A 16,608-nucleotide genomic window follows, 5' to 3' on the forward strand; every position below is an offset into this window, starting at 1 on the left:
ACTCTCTTGGATGCACAGTATATCAACCTTTCTGCTAATCATCATGTCAACCAACTCCTGAGCTTTTCCTGTCATACTCCCAACATTCAATGTCCCTACACTCGGTCGTAGGCTCTTTGCATTCCTCTTCTTTTTCTGCGGATGAATCCGCTTTCTTCCTCTTCTTTGTCTTTGACTCACAGTAGCTGAATTTCCACCGACGCCCTGCAGGTTAGCGGTGCCAGGGGCGGGCATTGATAGCCCGGGCCATGACCGATGCAGTATGGGATTCTTTAGATGAATGCTCATATTTGTTTAGCACAGTTTTACGCTGGATGCCCTTCCTGACGCAACCCTGTTCCCTCTTTATTTATCCGGGGTTAGGACCGGCTTACAGATTGCACTGGCTTGTGCCCCCATAGGGCTGCATTTGCCCCCATAGGGCTGAATTTCTCTCTCTTCTCTTGCTAAAAATCAGCTGGGATATGCTACAGCACACCTGCGACCTTATTGAGGATAAGTGGTATTGAAAACAGATGCATGATGGAGGGATGGTATTGCCTTTAAATTATCACTGTTATAGTTTTCTAAATTCTGTTAGTTTTCATCAATGTACGCCATGGTCACTGTGGAAAAAAGACTTGACATTGAAAAAAATTAGCCCTTTACCCCTTTAAATACAGCTTTACTTCATCGATGTGTCTGTACAGTCTTTAAAATACATCTTTCTGGAATTATTTTTGGGTATTATCTGTGCAATATAGTTTCTCAAATTAGCTCCTCACTTGCCAACTTTGTGGTTGACCACTAATTTGGGTCATGCGCCAACCCCTCAGAAATAATTTAAGATCTTAAAATAACATTCTAAGTCGACGGAAAATGCATTTTAGCCCATTAAAAGATGTAGAATATAAGAACTAACTGATGTATGATAGAATTAAATGTAAAATAATGTTTAGTTAGCCTTTTGCCAGTGGGAGACAAGGGCCCACGCTTTGCCTCTGGTCACGACTAGGAAAAATTCATAAATTACGGTCGTCATTTTGGGCGTGCCAGGAAGTGTTGCGTTAGGGAATGAAATATAAAAGATGAAATATGAAAAATATGACAAGATTGTAGCTGAGGGTTAATCAGCATTCCATTATCTACTTTAGTAGAGGTTTCCTTGGCAATCCTTGTCTTGCCTTGATGAGCTGAAATAACATTCAGTCTTCCATCAGACAACTTCTTTGTCTGGATGCATGCCTCAGGAGAATAGGCAGGTTAGGACTTCTTCACATTTGTTTCATGTCAATACGTATGGGGAGAAAGCGATTTGGAATGGCAGGGCTGTGTTCATAGATGACTGTGAGTGCATGGCTATGTAAAACCATATGAAGTATGTGGGTATAAGCATCTGGGAAAGAAATGACATGAACAAAGGAAAAGAATACAGAGGTGGGGTGAAGACAAACTGTTAGGAGAAAGTGAGAGTAAAATGCAAAGAAAAGACCTTTGATGCACACTTAGCTGTGCGTTTGATGAGTAGATATGGTAACGGAGCCAACCTGTTGCTTGCCTTTCATAGGAATCTAGACGGCTACTATCACATACATACACTTGCCTGCTCATACTGTATGTCACCATGTATGTGTAAGTAAATACAGTAAAGGTTTTAATCCATGGTGCCAAAGTGTCCAAAAGAGGAGGTACTTTATTGTATTGCCAAGTAGTACAGTACATGCCATTAAGCTGTTTTCCTAACCCTGTGTTTGGATTAACCTGTTATTGTGTATGCTTAAAAACACAGTTAAGACATTGCAGCTAGCTTGATACAACAGGCCCCTAGACACACACTCACACGGGCACATGCACGCATGCAAACAAATACACACACACACAAACAGAAATTGTAAGACTTGGCATATAAACTTAATTATGTATATACACAATCATGTTTCAATACGTTCAAAATGACCGTGTGCCTGTGTTAATGTGCGTTTTTTGCTGATGACAGCTATGCGATGTTGCCATGAGGTAATGTGAGATAGTCAAGTATTGTGTTTCAGACAGAGGCATGGAGCCAGAGAGATCTATACTCGAGAGAGTCTAACTCGCTTTAATGTGAATATACCAAGATCCACTGGATCATCCATCCATCCATTTCTCAAACTGGTTATCTTCACAAAGGTCACAGGAGTGCTGGAGCCTTTCCCTACTATCTTTGGCTAGGAGGTAGGGTACACCATTAACTGGTTGCCAGCCAATCCCAGGGCACAGAGAAACAACCAATTATGTTCAAGGATCACAGCTAAGGGAAATTTTGAGTCTCCATTTAATGCATGTTTTAGGGATGTGGCAGGAAACCTGAGTGCCCGGAGAAAACTCATACAGGCACGGAGAGAACATGCAAACTCCATACAGGCGGGGCCAGGATTTGAACCCCAGTCCTCAGAACTGTGAGGGTAAAAGATAAAGGTAAAATATATACTAAATTAATCAAACACCTCCAACCCAACTCTGAACAACAGACCTCATCCAGCAGTAGTGTCAATTGGGATGGAGAGGTTATAACTAAAGTTTTGGTTACCCACCACAACTAAAACAGTTTATCGGTCTATCTACAGTACATGGGGGGTTGTTTCTTTTTTGAATGAGATAAAAGCTACATTTGAAAACGATTAATCTTGTCATGTCATTGCATAGTGTTGTTTTAACAGGTTAAAATTAATGTTTGTAACATTTGGCAGGCCTGTGTGAAACAAAGAAGAATAATCTAAATGGGGAAAGATTCAGAGAGAAAAAAAGGCTATTCCAATCTTTTTAATTAAAAAGTGTCAAATTAATTTTTGTCACAGGCCGCAGTGAAATTGTGGTTTCCTTCAGATGGTCATAATGATAGTGAAACCATAAAAATCTTTAATCGCCTCATCATATTTATATGAAATTTATTAACTACTTTTGCATCAGAAATCAAGGTTAATGGGTTTTTCAACTATTGATCATCTTTGATAACGACAATGCTATTCATTCATTCATTTTCCATACCGCTTGTCCACACTAGGATCGCAGGTGTATTGGAGCCCATCCATGCTATCTTCGTGCGAGAGACAGGGTACACACCGAACTGGTCGCCAGTCATTCACAGGGCACTTCAAGACAAACAATCATTCACACCAAGGGCAATTTAGAATCTTCAATTAACCTAGCATGCATGTTTTTAGAATGTGGGAGGAAACGGGAATACTCTAAGAAAACCCATGCAGGCATGGTGAGGTCAGGCCGAATTTGAACCTTGGTCCTCAGAACTGTGAGGCAGATGTGCTAACACTACACGGTGCTGCCCATTTCAATACTAGTCAGTCAATAGTGTAGCGATGTTGTACTGATAGACCATCTGAAGTTGCAACCATGAGTGAAAAGAATCCCAAAGTGTCTTATGAGAAGGCAACACCTGAGGTTACATTCTTGAAGCTTAGTTATATTCAGTGGGACTGGCATGTTGAATCTTGCCCAATAGGGTTTGACAGCATATACAGCAGGACACACATTTCATACTCTTATGCACCGGTTGGAGGTTCAGTCATTCATTTGCTAAAGATGACATGACAGTGACAGGCTATTTATAGAATATGGTGTGTGAAGAGATGGTTGTGTATCAATTATATTAAACCAAGTACCTGGGATATGACACTTTTCCAGAGGCTCACCTGTTCCTCTTTTCACCTGGTGAAGCTTAGGTGGTGGTACTAAAGCATCATGGCACTGCTCAGCAGCTGGAGGAGGCAAAAAGTGAGGGGGAGGCGGAAGATCGAACTGAGGAAGGTTGGGTTCTTGGCTCACTGCTTGAGCTCCTTTCCCAGTTTTCACCTCTGATCCAAGCACAGGGGCAGTACCAGTCTCACTGGTTTGCTTCTGGAAAGCATGAGGGACAGACCATCCAAAAAGAGAAAAGTTTGAACTACAGTAGAAAAGTAGTTAAGTAGTTAGTAGTTAAATAAGCACACAATAACAATTTTGCCATTTTATTTTGATCTCAGGGAAGACTAAGGGATCCAATCCAGTCTTTAATTGACTGATTAAAATGTACTGGTAGTTTTGCTTGAATATTTTCATCAATAAAGTATAAAGGATTGAGATAGATGAACTCCCAAACTTAAAATTAAAAAAAATACTACCGTGGATTGTGTGCGGTGCATATTGAGCCAAACCTGTATGAAATAATCCTATTGGGACCTTGTCATATACATTACATCGAATGGGCTTTTTTTTTTATCATATCACAAAGACCGGAAGACGTGTTTTAATTCTGGACACCGACAACATACTAAGTTAAAACAATTTAATTCAATTTTGCTTTAATGTGAATAAACTATTTATATACATTTACTGTTCATTCAGTATGGTCTAAGATATGAATTTAAAATCTCTCTCCAGCCTCCAAACTGTAGCTCATGTCAAGTCTGCAACAGTGGCGGAAAGCACTGGAACAACCATTATCATGGTTTACTCTCAGGCCACGCTAAGCGATCCACAGGGAGAGACACCATTTTTAACTTCCTGGGGATTCACTTGAGACACACACACACACACACACACACACACACACACACACACACACACACAACACACACACACACACTCAACTAAACCACAGAGGGTTGATTTCAGCAACGAGAAATGTGCTGAGCCGCAGTAAGCAGGAGCCAAGGGCAACAAAACACTAAATACAAATGCTCGACTCTGAGCAGGGTACTTTCCCTTCGCTGTTTGCTCATCTTTAAACATTGTGCTTGCTGCACTTGGGCTTGAGAAAGATAGACATGTCTGGATTAACAAAATGTTCAAGATATAAATCCTTTTTTGTTAATGTGATTTCAATCCAGATCAGAAATGAGGCTCTTCCGAATGTAGACAAAAATTGGATTCATATCAAATATCTGGCAACTGCAGAGTAAATAGAATGAGCTGATAGGTCCCTTTAATGTAAACTCAACCTGCGTTTGCCCAAACAACACAAATCCATCCATCCTCAATATCACTTATCTTGTTCAAGTTAACAGGGCATTGGAGTCTATCTCAGGGGACTCTGGTCAAAAGGTGGACTATACCCTGAACTGGTTGCGAACCAGTTACAGGGCACATAAAGACACAAACAACCATTCACACTCACATTCAAACTGTAACTGGTTTGGTGAGTGAACCCACACTGCCTGTACCAAATTCAGGTTAGTGTACCACTACACGATCAGTGACACATCACAAATAAACACACCGAAAACTCATCATCTTTAAAACTAAAACAGCAAAAAGCAAACAGTACATGGTCTTTCTATGGTACCTCTGTACTAGTAGTGTGTCTGTTGATCATTAAAGTCAAGAAGGAAAAGAATTCCTTGCAATGGGTTCCCAGCTCAATGGAGTAATGTGGCAGTTACCCTCAAACAGAGCAATGCGGGGAAAGAGTCAGCAGCCTAGATCAGCTTAATTTGTAACGTTTAATATACAGTTACCATTTGTTTTTGTTTAATTTTGTGTTGTCATGACATAGTAAACTTGTGGATATAGTTTAGAGCAATGTAAAAACATATGCTGTGCGTGTGTAATATTTTCTGAGCTGCTTATCCTCACTTGGGTTGTTTGTGTCCTGGAATCTACTTCAGCTGACTTACGCTGAGAGGCGGAGTACACCCTGAACTGGTTGCTAGCCAATCACAGGGCACATAAACATTCGTTCTCACATTCGTACCTACATGCACAAGAGGTTTTAAATAACCTACCATGCATGTTTTGGGGAAGTGGGAGGAAACTGGAGTACACAGAAAAAATCTTGAAAAAAAAACTGAATTGCGAGGCAGATGTGCAGAGGCATGGTCCCTGATGTCCAAGCGATCTATCAGAGGCATATCAATCAGGACAGTCCTGCAAAATCCAGAGCCCTTGGGAACTCTGGGCGAATTTCTTCCACCACCAGGGCCTTGCCACTGAGGAGCACTTGAACAACCTTGGTGAACTCAAACCCAAAGATAGGAGAGCCCTCTTCCAAGACCCCAGACTCTGCTTACTCATGGGAAGGCTTGTCACTGGAATTGAGGAGGTCTTCAAAGTGTTCTCCCCACCACCTCCCAACTTCCCATGACAAGGTCAACAGTGCCACATCCCCACTACACACAGTGTTAATGGTGGTTTGTTTCCCATTTTCCCAAACGGCAGATGGTCAAGTGTCTCTTGCAGGACGTGGACATATACATATAGATGCCAACATACCCAAGACTCAAGTAAGGGTAAGCAGTTAAGGACGTCGATGGAAATACGGAAGCCAGAAGTTTACATACACTGTGCAAAAACACGTTTCATTTTTTTGTCTCACTGTCTGAAGTCTATTCAGACTAAATCTCTCCTTGTTCAGGTCAGTAACGATCACCAAAATTATTTGATTTTGTTAAATTCCACAGTAATGAGAGAGAGAAAATTTCTTGGAGAACTTTAGATTTTCTTTATGACATACATTTGCTTTGAACTGTATGACTTGCGTCAAACATTTGAGGTAACCCTCCACAAGCTTCTGACAGTATTCCACTGGAATCCTGGCCCATTCCTCGTGACAGAACTGGTATAACTGAGTCAGGTTTGTCAGTTGTATTGCTCGCACACACCTTTTCAGATCTGCCCACACATTGTTGATGGGATTCAGATCAGAGCTTTGTGATGGACACTTCATTACATTGACTTTATCCTCCACTTTTGAACTATTTTGGCAATATGCATTTGGGTCAGTGTCCCAAGTTTTAGCTTCCTGGCTGATTTCTTGAGATGTTGCCTCTATATCTCCATGTAATGTTCTTTCTTCACGATGTCGTATGAACAGCAGTTCTTGCTGCAACAAAACAGGCCCACAACATGATCCTGCCACCGCCATGCTTAACAGTTGATATGGTGTTTAAGGTCCATGAGCTTCCCCCTTTTTCCTCCAGATGTCACATTGTTCATTCTGGACAAACAGCTCTTCTTTGGTTTCATCAGACCACAAGACATGTCTCCAGAGGTTAAGACTTTTGTCTTGGTTGCTTTTTGGAAACTGTAGTCCGTCTTTTTTATGTTTCTTTCGGATAAATGACATAATTCTTGTGAGTGGATAATGAGCGCATGTTGGTACAGGACTCATTTCACTGTGGATAATGACACTTTTTTACCACTTTTTTTTTTTCATCATCGAGTATCTTCACAAGGTTTTTAGCGTTCGTTCTGGGGTTCATTTGCACGTTTAAGACCAAAACGCGGTCATCTCTGGGACACAGAACCCGTCTCCTTCCTGAGCGAAGTGATGGCTGGACATTCCCATGATTTATATAATTGTTTGAAGAGATGAATGTCGCACCTTCAATCATTTGGAAATTACAGCCAAGAATGAGCCAGACTTGTGGACCTCAATTCTTTCTCAGATTTCCTGGCTGATGTCTTTGGATTTTCCCATGATTTCAAACAACCAAGCAGTGTTTGAGGTGTGGCCTTAAATAGAACCCCAGATGCGCAATCAATTAACTAAAATTATGTCTGTTAACCTATCGGGAACTTCCAAAGCCATGACCTCAACATCTGGGTTTCTCCATGTTCTTTACAGATGTAGTACTTTTTGTCTATGTAAAATTTAAACCTCAAAGAAAATATAAAATTCTCTATAAAGTCGCTCTCTCATTATTGTGGCATTTAACAAAATAAATAATTTTTTTGACTAACTGACCTGAAATGAGAGGTTTAGTCTGATTTTACTTCTGACAGTGAGACAAAAAAATGAAATGTGTGTTTTTGCACAGTGTATGTAAACTTCTGGCTTCCAGGTGTATTTATAGTGCTGCTATCACATCGTCACATCATAGATGTTTTAAGTCCACCAAATGCAATTAACAGTGCAGTGTTCAGCGACGATGTTCTGTCAAATATTTATTTAATCTAAAGCCTCAAGGTCTATGCTGTTCAAACATTTTACACCAATAAATATAAAAAAATACCAGAATGACCATTATGGTTCTGATTTCATTTAAAAAAAAAAAAAAAAGTTGTGTGTTATTTCAAAAAAGGATATTTAATGATATGGACAGTGGGAACATTAACACTGTGCTTACAGGAAAAAAAAAACTTTACTTACTAATTCAAATGAAATATATTGCACATAAAGTTAAATAAGCAGCACGGTGGGCGACTGATTAGCACATCTGCCTCACAGTTCTGAATATTGGGGTGCATGGATGGATGGAAGGGTAAGTGAGATTCCTGAAACTTGATAGCTGCTGTAACTCAAAAAAGTAACTTTGAATCTATATTAGTTACTTTTTAAATCAAGTAAATAATAAAGTAACTAAGTTACTTTTAAACTCAAGTAATAGGTAAAGTAACAAAATAAATTTTTCAACGTAACTGGAAAAATTAATGATGCCATTTACTGATTGAGTAGTCTTTCGGGATATATATATATATATAGAATATTGATTGCTGATTTTTTTTTTTCAGAAACCATCTCATCTTCACTTTAAACAGTCATGAAAACTACATGAGCATGAATGACGCTTACTGTGGCCCAACTTCCTACCTTGTGCCAGCAGGTGCAGGGTGAATGACAAAGGTGAGTGGCAGACACAGGCAAGGAGGTAGCGGTTGCGTCAGGAAGTAAGCACCCAGAGGGAGACAAAGAGGCCAAGCCAGGTAAAGACACACTGTGCTGGGTATATTGGTGATGCAGCTGAGTGTAAGTGAGAGCCATTTGTTCGCCACATGGGCCTGCTCCTTGACCCTCATTGCCCGCGCCTCCATAACTCACCTGAAACATCCAAAATAGCCATTAAGTAGATGGTTGACGTGCAAATAAATTAATTACCTTTGTGCCTGAATAAAGTGGTCTGTAACATTCACACCTTCTAATCCAAGTGTATTTCTTAGAGCGCTATTATTACATGTTATTTCCCAAGCCGTCGCTGTGGGGTTTAGCACCATTGCAAGCACAGCTGCAGCCGGCACGCCTACGCCCCCGGTAATTATTCTTAGGCATTGATACCTCACCTAACTACACAGTGCAAAACTTTAAACGATGGATGCGGTAAACAAACCTCATTATGAAAACACAGACTGGTTAGTCTTTTCATGATAACCAGCTGAAAGTAATTTGATTAACTCACATTTGCAAAAATCTTTCATATTTTTAGGTGGCCTTTTTCACAAGAAGTTACATGACTCATGTTCTTAGGCTTAGAATCTATAAGCAGTACGACTCTACCTTCACAACACATCATCACTAATGAGGAGGTTATGCATTTTACAGTGGAAACTTTTATTTACACTTAATGTTACACTTAAGAGGGTTAAAAAGTAATCAGGATTGATATGCAGACCACCTTCACATATTGATTTTGTCATTAGTCTGTTTTATTGTTTTGTCTTCACAATAGGAACTGAGGTAACTTTATACCTACTGTTTTGTATGCCTGTTAATCATGTTAAAATAATTATGAAATCCAATTTTCTGTTGCGTTAATAATGGGTTTTATGACAGAAACAATTGCATGGGATATTTCCATCATTTTCAGTGGGTCGGACCAAACATTGGCGGTTGACCATGGTCCCAAAACGGATTGTGTTCAAACTTTAGAGCTTCAATTATAATTTTATGACTTGGCTAATTAAAACATTTTACCATGATTGATTTCAACTACACGTAGCATTGGTGATTTAGCAGCCCGCTTCACAGACCTAAGCTTCAAATCCCAGTTCTGGCTTTTCTATGTGGAGTTTACACGTGATCCCCTTGTACATGTTAGCTTCATTTCAAGACACTAAATTGTCCATAGGTGTGAATCCGGTTACTTACCGTATGTATTTTGCAATTGACTGACACACCCAGCGTACTGGGTTTACACTGCTTCTAACTCAAATTCAGCTAATGACTGGGATAGAATGGATAGGATTCCAGCTATCAACTCATTGTATAGTCCAAAAATAAATAAATAAAAATCTACAAAACACGAAACAAAAATATTTCCATTGCAGTTAGATTACCAAAAAAGAATGTTATCAACCTCACCTCATCCCAAAAACCTTCCTGCTCTCCATCAAACCAGCAGCTTTCACCAAACACATAATTTACACGACTGAGGTCTGCTGTGCTAACAGGTGGGCTGTCATTGACTGGCAAACCTGCAATTTGCCATTTAAGACAGCATGCAAGTCATGCACACATGCTGAAGTGTAATGTAGTTCCTCAGTCTGGTATCATAAACACCTTAAGTACTCTGCGTAACCCTACATTTCCTCTAATTAGCTAAAATATCCACTGAATTTAGTCTCTTCTTGAGTGGTGGTGTGGTATTGGCTTGTGTATTTCTTCCCGAGTTCACAGGTGATGGCCAAAACACCTGCAGTGTACAAGAAGTTCAATTAATCCATCCGTCCACCCATCCATTTACTGTAGCACTTATTTTTATAGGGGTTATCATGGTTGAGTTGGAGCCTATCTCACCCAACTTTGGGCAAGAGGTGGCGTTGCACCCTGGACTGGTCACTAGCCAACTGCAGGACGCATGTCACCAAACAACCATTTCACCTCACATTCACACCTATGGATAATTTAGAGTCTAAAATGACAATAATGTGCATCCTTTTGGAGAAAACCAACACAAGCAAGGGGAGAGAATCCCACCTCCACACAGGAAAGTGTGAGCCGAGATTCAATCCCTCAACCTCAGAACTGTGAGCTAGATATTCAAATCAGGACCTTAAGACAGTCGAATGAACAGAAAAATCGGTCTTAAATAAATGAATAAATAAGTGGAATGGAGGATGTTTTTAATCTGTTAGAGGGTATTGTAACACACACACACACACACACACACTCACCAACCATAGCATGAGACTTACACCTGAACCATCTGATGACGTTCACCCATCCATTTTCTGAGGTGCTTATTCTCACAAGGGTCGCGGGACTGCTGGAGCCTATTCCAGTTATCTTCGGGCAAGAGGTGGGGTACATACACGCTGAATTGGTTGCCAACCAATCGCATAGAAACAAACAACCATCGGCATTCACAATCACACTTAAGTGCAATTTAGGCTCCAATTCCACACATCGAAATGAATGCACATTTACAGAAAAATCAACAGACAGCCTGTCTGTGAGAGATTCTTTTGAAATGAACATCTGTGTTTGATTTTGTCTATGACATTCCATGACTGTATTGTAGCTTTGTTATTCCGACAAACATTGTGGTCCCTCCAGAGACACATGAGGGCCACAGATGCACACTTTGGCACTCACCTGCAGGACGTCCTGGATCTGGCCGAGTTGCTGCCTGAGAACCCGTTTCTGGTGGAAGCTGAAAGCCGGGTGGTTTGATGCCATTGTAAAGAGCAACAGAAACTGCTCCTCGGTAATTCCGTCATTTAAGGCCAGGCCGTAGTTGTTGATAACAGTGTCTATGTGCGTCAACGTTTGGTACAGGACCCCCGCTGCCTCCCGGTTGTCCGAGCCGAGCAGTGCGAGGGACACCAGCAGTTTGCTCCGCACCGCCTCGTCCGTGATATTGGTGAGCCCGGATAAATCGGTGGGGTTATTGGCTTTGATCTCCGCATCCCGGAGCGAATGGTAGTCCTTCCGGGCCAAGTCCTCCAGGCAGGCGCCGAGGAAGCGAAGCTCGATGGGAACGCAGAGGTCCAGCAGGCCACACAGGAACTCAGCTCGCTGGGCAGAGGTGAGCGAGGAGAACCAGCGGTAAACTCCTTCCCTCTGGAGATGGGTCCGACTCTCCACCATACTCACACATCCACTCGCAGTGGGTTTCAAGTTCAAAAGAAAACCGTCAGAGTAAATTGCAAAGTTGTGAGAGTTACTTTTTTGCTTCAAACTCCAACTGTTTCTCTTAACAAGTGAACTGAAGGGGTGACACTGTCACCCCCCCTCCCCCGCAAAATACATAAATAAATGAAATAAAAAGAAGAAAAGTCCCCTCGCCCACTTGAAGTCTTCGATTTTGAGTTCAGGACACCCTCCGCCTGGTCCCCCTCCGCCGGTCGGACCTCAGCTACACTGGCAGCCGACAAACAAGCAGCAGTCGCAGCCAAGTGTTCTGAACAGCCACTGCCTGCTACTTCCATTCAATAAGTTACTCGAAACACCCTGATATCAGTTATTATTATTAATAGTCGCCCGGAGACCGTGCCTATAGGTTTAACGTATAAAAAGGAAGTACTGTCTTGTATAGCAACTGAGCAAACGGGAGGAAATAACGTTACCTTACGAAACAACGCCGCAGAAAAGTACTTTTTCGAAAAACCACAAAGGACGCCACCACTGTATGAATTAGTGTTTCTTTTGTCTTACTCGTCATCGTGCCGTGGCCTGAGATACATTACAAAAAATAACAGCTGGGCATAACATCAGACGACGCTAGCTTCAAGAAACGCCCACTTCTACCAAGCCCCCATCTCCATTGGCTCGTTGTTGTGCCTGCAATCATTTGGGCTTTATGATTGGCCCAGTGGACAGCGGAAAGATCAGTTAGCGCATGCGCTCATACGCAACAGTCAAGTGTCATTTGAAATCAGTCAGTTGTTGTTTGCCTTTTACTGTTGAGTCAGTAACACGCGTATCGAAGCTACACTTCTTCCTCTGGCGGCTTGACGATTACTTTTTATATATATATGGCACAGAACATTATGGTGGAATTGGAAAGACTTTTAAATAAACAGTTGTAAAATAAAGCATTTCACATCCACGTTATTTTATAAACTGTTTCATGAAATAATTGTTGATTGAATCCTAATGAAACTATAACCGATACAATTCATCATTAGCATAGATAGATAGATAGATCTCAAAAGTTAAAATCCATTTGTGAAATGTATCGATTTTACTACGATTTTAACATTTTCGTCTTCATTTAACTCATCCACGTTTTAACTTTGTTAATCATCCACCTATGAAGGACTTGTTCCATCTGTTTTTTAGAGAAAAAAAAATATATATACCGTAGTTTTCAATTCCCTTCTCAATACTATACAATACAATACTATATGAAAATTGTTTGTTGTTTTCGGAGCTGCACAAAAAAAACTACCAATTTGCGTTTGCACATGATTGAAATACGTTTAACTGACGTAATTTTCCTCTATTTTCATTTAAATTAATCAAATAATATTTTCGTTAACACATTTCACTCGTGTGACCGATGTGCATGTTCGAATTAAAACGTGAATTCAAAGTGGTGCTGCAATATGGTTTCAAAACCAGTAGATGGCAGCAAATCGTTATATTTAAACGTACGCGGTAACACTTGGGAATTCGTCGGAATGAAAATGTTAGTTTGGCAAATACAATTTTGGAACGTTCGTTACACCGTTTTAATTCAAAATTTTATCGACAGTCGTTCTGGGTTTTCCTATGATTGACAGCACCTAGGTCTACTTCAACAAGAATGCGGTCTGGTTGTCATACTAACCATGCACTTCCCTCTAAATCAAAAACCTGTACCACTCCTTCTACGATAAGGATGCGTACAGGAAAAAATACAATTTCCAATAGTCATATTATTTTAAACACTTTAATTCTTTTCTCCACGTGAAACAAAATCCAAACAGAGTAATTCCCAGAAATAAAGAAAACAGGGGAAGGAAATAAAGATTCAAACTACTGAGAGAGCTCGGCATGCTGTAACATGCTGCAGTGTATCAGTTGCATCATCACCAGGCTGACGACAAACAGCAGAACCTTTATCAATTTGGGACCCAGATGAAAGAAAACAATAATGTCCGCATTATGATTTCAATACAAGGAGATGACAGAAATGACAGAAATGAGATGAGAGCAATGTTGTCTGTCAGAAAAACGACAGTAGCTCACTGTCCCCTGAAGTTGTTGCCAGTGGCAGGGGACACATATCTAATCGCATCATGAAAGGAGCATGCCCAAACTTTTGTTTCCACACTCTATGAACTTTCATTAATGCAAACATGCAAACAAATCCAGTGGCTGATCTGCCAGAAGGATTTTAGAGATATGCAATCATGAAAGTTAGTGACTGCTATTACTGCATTAAAGTACTTTTTTCCCATCTGTCATTGAGTCTTTTAATCATGTTGAAAATTAATAACCCTAACTTTGAACCTAGTCATTGTTTCGTGGAACAATTTAACCACATTACAGTTGGTGCGGATGTCTCAGGCCACAACTCGACTGGGTGTTCCACTGCATTATAACGAAGTACAATGACAAGATTGTGCAAAAATCACAAAAACAATTTCCACAAAACCGAAGAGTGATACCCCATGGGCTACGGATGGATCTGGATATTCATCGTTCATGAATTTCGTTGCTACCTTTTTGCAAAAATAAATATAATGGCGGCCCAAGACAGTTGTGCATTAATGGAGTTCATTCCACCCTGCTTGGAATATTATCCAACCCCAGTACGCCTAAAACCACAACATAACGTAATAAATGTGTATTTTAACTTAGATGTACTGTTAGTATTATGCAGAGCCATTAAAAAAGATGATAAAAACTATGGCATTAGTAGGCATGCATGCATTAGGATTTGACAAAATCTCCTCTCTGAAGTATGGGGTATGGGTCGGTGGGGGATAATGATCTTTGTACTTTTTAATGTAACAGGAATGTCTCTCTCAGACTGTTTCAATGGTTGTGATGTTCACTGCAGAGTAATACTGCCCAATAGAACTGCTGTTGTCTTCGTGGATGTAGCAGAATGTTCCACAGCTGTTTACTTCACAAATTACTGCACTAAAGTGGAAGTAGATCATTCTCTTGCAGCCAAGTAAATCACTCCACCTTACTTCAATTGTTCAATACGCGATCAACATTCTGTTCTTCACAATCGATAGAATTTTTAATGAATTGATTACTCCACATCCATTCCTGACCACGAAAGCGAGCACTGTGTTGACGTATTTCATCAGACATCTGCTGGTATACATTTTATCACCATCTGCAGGTTCAATTATGACAGATACAGTACTCTACTCACCGATGCACTAAAAACTTTACGGGTTAACTCATTCGACGTTCTCTAAACCTTTGAATCGATGTGTCCATCTGTTCAATGTCTGGTTTTTTTGCACATCTTAGTGTTTTTTAAAAAGGAGCTGAAAGGTAAAATTTAGCGTTTGATCCATTGATGTTGAAGTTTGAATTTAAAAGATTGAAACATTTTATTAAAATTTTCCGTATGACCTAACAGTAGAACATAATTAAAATTATATTTTGAAAACTCATCTTCATCTTAAATTTAGGTAAAGGAAGCATTTGTTTTAACACAAAATATTTTACTGCATACCTACAAAATCCCACAATATGGCAAAATATGCGCAGTGTGTATATGAAAAAAAAACCCTTCCAAACCACAAAAGTGAACCACATTATAGTGAGGGAAAGCAGTATAACGACAGTGTCCTATAGAACTCGTGCACGTGACGTCACCGTTTTCACGGCGCCATATTACCAGTCAAACAGAGCTGCTCGACATTGTGAGAGACATTGAACCAGAGCAGAACATTCACAATGCCTGAGACCTGTTGTGCTGTGGGTCTATAGAATACCAGCTGAAAAGACCAGAAAACATTGATGGATGTCAGCAATTAAACGGGATGGATGGTGCCCAACCAAATACACATGCCTGTGCAGCGATCACTTCATTTCAGGTAGGAATTATTCTCAATTTCAAATTACCAAGAAGTATTTATAATGCCATGTTGACTCATTTGAATAAGTAAATAAACCGTCTGTTGCAGAGAGGTTTACGTGTGGCAGCGATATGCTTCCATGTAGAGGAGTCGACTCGCTGTCCTCTTTTTTTCCCCCCCAGTTAATGAATGCAAGTTTGTGTAAAACCAGGGGTCATTTATTTAAATATTGGTATTTGTATTGAAAAAATCTGAGTGGGTCCATCACTATGTGAGATTTATTCCTGATTGAGAACAGATCCAGCAACAAAGTATTTGTATGTGTCCAGACTTTTATACGCTTTCAAACTTTTCTGTGTAAATCTCGACGACTTACTCACCAGATCCATGTGTGGATCCAGTTGTCCAAGACAAGAAGAAGCTAATTAACAGTCAACTTTATTATTGGCGAAAACATCAACTTCGGCATTAAATATGGGTCTTTTATGCCAAGTGTCTCTAATTTTTCATCGTACCCTTTTTTATTATCACCTTCTCAATGTTTAACGGCATTGGACAAAACTGGATGTCGTGCTATAAGACATTTTTGTTTCGTCTACACGGAATTAACTTGCAACAATGTTTTGTTTGACCGGCAATATGGCAATGTCACTTGATTTTATGACGTAGGTGCACGAGCTCTATCCACAGACGACTTAATGAGTGGGTTTGAAAAACCACTCCCAACATGACCTTTCACACAGGGTCTTCAGGTCTGTTGATCACCAGCCTTATACTTTTTAGTGATTGGAGACTACACATTACAGCTCCACCACCGTGCCACCTGTTTCAATCCAAAATATCAGAAAAAAATCCTCTAAATTATCCCTTATCCCAAAATTAAACCTAAAGTTAAAGGGGAATTTTATGACATTTTCTTTTAGAATATTATGAATATTAATATTTTCTCTATCGCAATTGAAAAGT

The 16,608-nt window shown here is 40.2% G+C and overlaps 1 protein-coding gene across 8 annotated transcripts in view; it reads right to left on the reverse strand.

The window, feature by feature from the left end:
* zcchc14 (zinc finger, CCHC domain containing 14) overlaps positions 1–12,613 on the reverse strand; it is a 48,941-nt gene extending 36,328 nt beyond the window's left edge. For 2 of the 8 annotated variants that reach the window (XM_061821425.1, XM_061821423.1), the window contains exons 1-3: positions 11,264–12,613; positions 8,546–8,773; positions 3,639–3,873 (exon numbers count right to left, since the gene is read on the reverse strand). In XM_061821425.1, coding sequence (XP_061677409.1) covers positions 3,639–3,873; positions 8,546–8,773; positions 11,264–11,758 — 958 coding nt within the window. In that variant the 5' untranslated portion in view covers positions 11,759–12,613. The remainder of the gene's footprint in view (positions 1–3,638; positions 3,874–8,545; positions 8,774–11,263) is intronic. The other 6 variants (XM_061821420.1, XM_061821419.1, XM_061821424.1 and 3 more) reach the window with 5 other exon arrangements.
* Between the last annotated feature and the right edge of the window lie 3,995 nt (positions 12,614–16,608).

This window comes from Syngnathoides biaculeatus, chromosome 6 (genome assembly GCF_019802595.1).
Source record: "Syngnathoides biaculeatus isolate LvHL_M chromosome 6, ASM1980259v1, whole genome shotgun sequence".
Lineage (NCBI taxonomy): Eukaryota > Metazoa > Chordata > Actinopteri > Syngnathiformes > Syngnathidae > Syngnathoides > Syngnathoides biaculeatus.